This window comes from Buceros rhinoceros, unplaced genomic scaffold (assembly GCF_000710305.1).
Source record: "Buceros rhinoceros silvestris isolate BGI_N320 unplaced genomic scaffold, ASM71030v1 scaffold35385, whole genome shotgun sequence".
Lineage (NCBI taxonomy): Eukaryota > Metazoa > Chordata > Aves > Bucerotiformes > Bucerotidae > Buceros > Buceros rhinoceros.
Window position 1 is genome coordinate 249 of NW_010415205.1, and position 7,414 is coordinate 7,662.

The 7,414-nt window shown below is 42.2% G+C and overlaps 1 protein-coding gene across 2 annotated transcripts in view; it reads left to right on the forward strand.

The window, feature by feature from the left end:
* Positions 1-365: 365 nt before the first annotated feature.
* LDHB (lactate dehydrogenase B) overlaps positions 366-7,414 on the forward strand; it is a 10,960-nt gene continuing 3,911 nt past the window's right edge. Inside the window, exons 1-3 of one of the 2 annotated variants that reach the window (XM_010137330.1) lie at positions 366-534; positions 4,457-4,574; positions 5,086-5,259. In XM_010137330.1, the coding sequence (XP_010135632.1) occupies positions 409-534; positions 4,457-4,574; positions 5,086-5,259 (418 nt within the window). In that variant the 5' untranslated portion in view covers positions 366-408. The remainder of the gene's footprint in view (positions 535-4,456; positions 4,575-5,085; positions 5,260-7,414) is intronic. The other variant, XM_010137331.1, reaches the window with a different exon arrangement.

Consider the following 7,414-nt stretch of genomic DNA (forward strand, 5'->3'; position numbering starts at 1 on the left):
CAAAAAGCCGTGAATGCAGAAGGGATTTCTGCCTTCTGTGGGCAGGCTCTGGGCGCTCTGCAAACAGAAGGCTAGTCCGTTACCGGTTGCCCAAATAGCCCGTGCCCCCCTCTAGCCCCTCACCGAGCACCAGCGGATGCGGGCAGGTGGGGGAGCCAGAGCCCCTCGGTGACCGAGGAGGGGTGAGTGCATGGGTGGCCGGTTACCGGGGGCTGGGGTGGAAGGAACCCACTGAGCAAGGGCAGCGCGTCTGTGCTGCCCTGCATCAGCCACCGGTCAGCAGGGACTCGCAGCGCTTTGATCGACAAGTTTCTAGCTGCGGCAGATGAGCTCTTCTATTCAGAGCATGCGTTGTGGTTCCCTCCGGCTTGCTCTGAACCAACTCTTTGCTTCTCCTTGCAGCACATCATGGCTACTCTCAAGGATAAGCTGATTGCCCCCATTGCTGCAGGACCCACGGTCCCGAACAACAAGATAACTGTTGTGGGGGTTGGACAGGTTGGGATGGCCTGTGCTATCAGCATCCTTGGAAAGGTATGGCTCAAGGACAACATGCGATTCGAGTTCCTGCTGCTGTAATGTTCTGCACTGCCTGTTTGTCTTAGCAAATGGTGGGCAGTTTTCTAGGTTAGTACAGGAATGAACCATTTGCAGTTCGTGTAAGCAAGCAGTGACCTACACCGTTCACGCAAGACTGACCTCGCTATTCAGCTTCTCCTTGTTCTCACCTTTCCATCTGTGCTTAGCAATAAATCTCTCATTAGACAGAGTTATTTTGCAGGCTGCTGAGAAAACGCAGTGAGCAGTGGCTCTGAAGCCCCTGCCAAATTTTTCTTTCCCTTTATAATTTTTTTATTCTCTCACAACAAAGGTGGAGTTTGCTTGGTGGGACAACTCAGCTGGTCGAAAAAATGCAGAAATCCATGTGAAATATGGGCTAGGAATTGGAACTATGTGTGTTTGCTTTTTACTCTTAATGCCTGTGTGCTGTAATAACTGGATATTGCTATCCCTTCCAGTAGGCTTCCTTATTTCTCTTAATCCCTTATTCCTTGGTTATATGACTTTATGGTTTCCAGAGAAGATTTAGCTGGATTTCCAAAACCTAAAAATAGATGGCTGGACTTAAAGGTTATTCTGAGTTTTCCTGTTACTGGTTTCTGCGGTTTCTTTTGTGGCAAAGCTCATGTTGCAGTCTTTGTGCAAAACAAAGGCTTATTATGCAATAAGGATCTCTTGTACTTTGCACTTCATTTTTAGAGAATGTTGTGAATGGGTTAAATTTCACTTCTCTCATGCAGTGTTTTAAGATGAGATCTGAAGATTTTTTTAAAGGCAGCATAAACAGATTTGCTCTACCCACTTGCAGGGGCAGATCTTAAATTGGGGGCTCTCAGTGAGATTAATAATCTTGCATGTACAACTAAACCCACTGTGTTTGATTACCTTGAGGCTGCATGTTTTAAAGTACTGGATTTTTAATAATTAAAATTTTAAGGGTTTTCAGTGGCTCATATTCATGAGCCTTGTAGGCAAGTTAGAAAAGACTGCAGTGAAACTAAGTGCTGATGGGAAAGTAACAACCAGTTTCTAAAACTCTAGAACTAAAGAAGAAATATGATGGAAAACCAATGACAGTTCATTCTGGGGTTTTAAATTTCTATTTTTTTAGGTAAATGCTTGCCTCTTGTAGTCTGAACTGATTTTATTTTGTAAGTAGCTCTGCAACCTGTGAGGCTGGCAGTGAGAGAGCCAGGTGAAGTTACCACAAAGTTCACTTCAATCTAGCATTCCTCTGTGTTTAATATGCTACTCTAAGCGGGATCAAATTGTGTTTTCAGAAATCCAAGCACAAAGTTTTACTAACTAATTAACTGTATGCACCAAAGCCAGAATAAAAAACGGGTTTTCAGTTTTTCAAGCTTGGATTATGGCATGATGGTGTTTACTTCAATTAGGCTTCTGCTCTCATTTTCTCACAAGTATAAGCTGCAGTATAAAACATTTTTATAATAAACTCATCTGATTCTTGTCCCTGAATTGGAATGATTTTGGTTGGAAAAGACAAACTTTAAGACTGTCAAGTCCAACCATTAACTCAGCATTGCCAAGTCACCACTAAACCACGGTGTCTCTAAGCACCGCATCCATATGTCTTTTAAATTCCTCCAGGGATGGGGACTCCACCACTTCCCCGGGCAGCCGGTTCCAGTGCTTGACAACCCTTTCAGTGAAGAAACTTTTCCTAATGTCCAATCTAAATCTTCACTGGCAGAGCTTGAGGCCCTTTCCTCTTGTCCTCTTGGGTGAAGAGATGGACCTGGACCTCACTACAAGCTCCTTTCAAGTAGTTGTAGAGAGCAAGAATTTCCCCTCAGCCTCCTTTTCTCCAGGTTAACCAACCCTTGTTCCCTCAGCTGCTCCTCACAGGACTTGCTCTCCAGACCTTTCACCAGCTTTGTTGCCCTTCTCTGAACACACTCCAGCACCTCAACGTCCTTCCTGTAGTGAGGGGCCCTAAACTGGACGCAGTATTTGAGGTGTGGCCTCACCAGTGCCTAAAACAGGGGGACAATCACTTCCCTCCTCCTGCTGACCACACTATTGCTGATACAAGCCAGGATGCTGTTGGCCTTCTTGGCCACCTGGGTACACTGCTGGCCTATATTCAGCCAGCTGTAGACCAATATGATGTGGCTTTGATTTGTGCAAGATGGTTGGCTCCCCAAGATGTCCTTCTGTTAAACCATGGCATAAAATTTTGTACTTGATTTCCTCTACACTGATAGGTAGGTGCAGTTGGTTTTTAGGCAGCTTTGCATTTTATAAAATTAAACCAGTGTGATAACAGTAATTTCAGTTTACATTTAAAAAGCCATTAAATTGGAATGAAACTAAAACTTACCTGTGGTTATTTTTAGCTCCAGATCAGTTAGAGACATGTCACTGATGTCACTGTATTGTTTTAGAAGTGGAAACATCTCCACAGCCACAGGTCAACTCTCTTCAGTGGGAATATTTTAAGCTGCCTTTGGTGATTGTGTGGGCTTCGTTCCTGTGTATGCTAATGACCCGAATTTTTCTCTAGGCAGCACTGACGCAAATTCATGAAATTAGTCACTGGAGCTCTTTCAGGTGCTCCTGTTTCAGTGAGAACTGCCTCCTTGAACCTGCTGAGTCTGAATATTCGTCACAAAGTCTAGACTGCAAGACCCATGTTGTCAGACTGCGTGTGTATAAATCTACCCAGAATAGCTCATGTGCACGAATTCTTTTTTCACATTCTGATTACACTGACATCTTAGTTTAACACCAGGGGCTTCAGTTAAGGATACTTTTTCGTAACGTTTAAATAACTGAGCCACTTCTACCCTGCAGACTGTTTTGAGATCAAAGCAAGTGCAGATACTGATTCTTAGGGTTTTCCTTCAGCAGTTGACCAGATTGTCTGCGAAAGGAAGCAATGCAGAAAAGCAATCAACTCTAACATTAAAGTATGAAATGAAAAGCTTAGACTGCTGTTAAATATTTCCCCACAGGAAAAACAGTGCATATTGTTGCATATTTGGAGTAGTTTAGTTGATGCTAATTAATATTTCCATGTGAATTAATGAGTGTTACCTTTTATATAAAAAGTAAACAAAAAAGGTTGTTTGCAATAATGTTTTTAATAGCATGAAAATGGCTTAACTGCTTTCAAATGGGGTATAGACACCTAGGAGAATAGAGAGTAGCAGTAATTTGAGTCTCATCATAATTTACTGAATGATAAGCCTTTTAGTATAGCAGAATTTCCACGAGTAGTAACTGCTTCCGTCAAAAGGCAGTAGAACATTGCAGAATGCCTGTTTCTTCCACCTCTGGATTTCACTGTTTTCCTCTTCTGAGACTATATGATGTTATCTCCCAACTTTACCTGGCTGGTCAACATGCCTACGTGGCTAAATCTGTTCTGCTAAGTAAGTATAATGTAGTGGCTCTAGTGGAGGAAAATGAGGTAAAGAACCTGTTTTCTATTTTATACTATTTTTAGTGTTGAGAAAAATAAGGTGTTCTCTTCTGTATCTTTGTGAAATGAATTGGTTGGAGGCATGTTAAAGAGAACACTTATTTGATAATTATGTGGTGTGTCCTATTAGTTATTTAAATATTTAAAAGAGCCCTATTTGCTTGATAGATTCAGAGCGTTTGTTAGAACTCTAAAAGATGCAACTTTTTTCCTAAGTGCCTTGCTAGTAAAGGGTCACTAACTCCCCACAATACCTTTTTCGGAAAGTCTGAATGAGCTTTATGAACCTGTGCTGTCGTAGTCTCTTGCTTTGTTTCCGTGAGATAGACCAGAACACCAAGATAGTGCTGTCCTAGTGGTTTGCCTTTGGAGAAGAGATGCTTTCAGGCGTGTTACTTTAAAATGCAAGTTAACTGCTTCATTGACTCCTTCAAATTTTGTTTTCAGGGTCTTTGTGATGAGCTTGCTCTGGTTGATGTTTTGGAAGACAAACTCAAAGGAGAAATGATGGATCTGCAGCATGGGAGCTTGTTCCTTCACACTCACAAGATTGTGGCAAGCAAAGGTGAATCCCAGTATCTTTGAATACTGATACTCTGTGAATTTGTTTGATAGTGGAACATTAGTTGTGTCATCGTAAAGAACTGTAAGGATTTGGCATTGAAAAGTTAGAGTCTGAACTGGGGTGAGTTTGGGTGAACACGGTAACACTGGGAGTGGTTCTTAACGTGGGCTTTTCTCTTCCATCTGTCTTGTACAGTTTTGGGCTTGTCAGGTAGAATTGATCTTAAGGAAACTTTATTTACCTCTTTGATGCAGGTGAAATGGTATTGTTATTTGAATAGTGGGGATGAGATTCAGAGTGGTTGAACGTATGCTTTAAGACACACATTGATATATCAGTACAAGGTTAAAAGATGGAGCTGGCTTTGATATTGATGTCTCATGTTTTTTGACTTGGAATGTACATACAGTGGAGAAGCTTCCCGTAATACCTGTATGAATGCAATGCTACTGAAATTAGTGATAGGTCTATTTAATACATTCTGTGTCTTCTCTCCCATGCTGTGTTGTAGATTATGTTGTCACAGCTGACTCCAAGATTGTGGTAGTAACTGCAGGAGTTCGTCAGCAAGAGGGAGAGAGTCGTCTAAACCTGGTTCAGAGGAATGTGAATGTCTTCAAATTCATCATTCCTCAGATCGTCAAATACAGCCCTAACTGCACCATCCTGGTGGTTTCCAACCCAGGTAAGGCAGTCTTTTCCTAGAACACTTAGAAATTCTGTTTGTCAGAGAATTAGTGTTCTATCAGTCTTCTCAAATACCAGTGGAATGTTGAAAATTAATAGCTTTGTGCAGACACCTGCCAAGGAGTTGCTAACAGCAGAATACAAACAAATATTCTGTGCTTTCCAACGCTGTCTTTATTCAGAACTTCTCATGGTATCTGTATTTTTAAAAACACGCCTCGTAGTAGTTACTGCAGTTCTTCACATACTTTGGCTTAGGCAGTAGGTAGTTTAAAATTTCTGCCTCTAAAGACAACATCCATTTGGATTTAATGCTTTTCAGTAGTTTGTAAATCATAACTTTCTTTCGTGTCTGGATATGATATGGCCATTCTTCATGATGAATAACTTGCCCTATCTTCTTGGCTCTCTTTTCAGGAAAAAGAATTGGCATGCTGAAACCTGTAATGGTGGCGAGGTTATCTGTACTACATAGTTCAGTTAGATGAGAAAAGATTGAGTTATAACTGAGGACACATTTGTGTGCTCACTTGCAAGTATTTCACTGCACTGGGACAGCTTGGGTATTTGGGTGTCTAAAGCTGACTGTAAACGTTCTGATACGCTGTGTAGGGTGTCTCCCTAGGGCTGTCTTTGCTTGATTTCAACATCTGAGTGAAGCCATTACTTCAGAACGCTGTCAGTGAAGTGATGCTGCTTTTAAATGTACCTGGCAGAGTCAAAACAGTGCGTGTAAAGCCAGCAACTGAGCTGGTGGTGGAGTAATTAGCTGGTGTGCCGCTAGTACTGCTGAATACCAGTGTACTCAGCACGTGACTGCTGCGCAAGTACAATAACTTAGGGCAACTTTAAACACTTGTCTGAAAGTCAAACCGATTCAAAGATCAAGTTGTTCTTGTTCTAGCAAGGATGACTATGAACTGTAGACCTCTGTCCAGCAGAGCAGCTGCAGGAGGAGAATTGCTTATTGATTTTTCGAAGTAATTTTTATAACACTTTTTTTTCTCAGTGTCTGCAGTTCTGTCCACTGGTCTTACGTATTGGAAGTTACTGTGAGCCCGTTAGAAGGGACTCCTGGGGAGTCCACTGAATGCGTATTGGTGTGTGACCTTGATGAACATTGTTCCCTGTTTACCTTTCCTGGGTCTGTCTGGGCTTTAGCTCGGATAGCGCTGTCTGTTGCCTGTCCTTTGGAAAGCCCTGCTGTAGGCAAACGATAAGATTGCAAAGCAGAGCTTTGAAGTGTGGATGTTGTGCCTCAGCACCTGACTTGAAAGCCAGGCTGTCGGGAGCAGTTGTAACTGTTTGTTAGGAAGGTGCTCTGCAGTCTGTAGAGATTACCGTGATCCTTCCAGGAACTGCCTCCACTGAAGCTGTACGAAGCTGTGCCTGATGAGCATGCCGCTTGTGACAGCAGGGTGCGAACTGTGCTGAGATGACATGCTTTTGGTGCCTGAGTAGAGCAAATGATGTGTTGAGATCTATACACGTAAATCTATTCCCTCCTGAACTGTCTGGCTTTTGAGAGTTTTGGAGCCATAATGGATTTGTGCAGCCTGTTTATTATTGCTGCTTTGAGCTGCAGAGTAGAGGTTTTTCTCTCTGCTCACATCGCTCTCTCTCTGCCCCAGCCTAGGTTTGTTTTTTTTCTAAAACTGTATTTTTAGAGCGACATGCAGCTAAAACATGCTGCTCATCTGGCTCTTCTTGCCACACAGGTAATCAGTGCTGAAAGTGCTCAATGCACAAATCTGTTTTAAGAAATTAAGCTGAAGTAGTTACCAAACAGAAATAGAGTATGTAAGTCTCAAAAGTGTTTCACTGTAAGTTGCTTTACCTTTTACAGTGTTGAAGTGAAAGGTAGTACTATTTCAGGAAATGGCTTGAATGTTTTCACAATGTGAGTTCAGCCCCAGTTCTGGATGCCTGAGGGGTTTAGCCGTGACAAAAAAGTGCCTCTAACTTGAGCTGGTAGGATACTAATCTCTAAGGACCTTCCTCAGTTTTCTTTGAGCAGAAGGCCTGATGGGTCCTAAATTTTAAATCAGTACACTCATTTTCATCCCCCAAGGAGTCAGACCTAAAATACTTTGACCAATGAGTACAGCTGTGATTTGAGACCTCCTGATTGCCCTGCTATGTGCAGTACAATA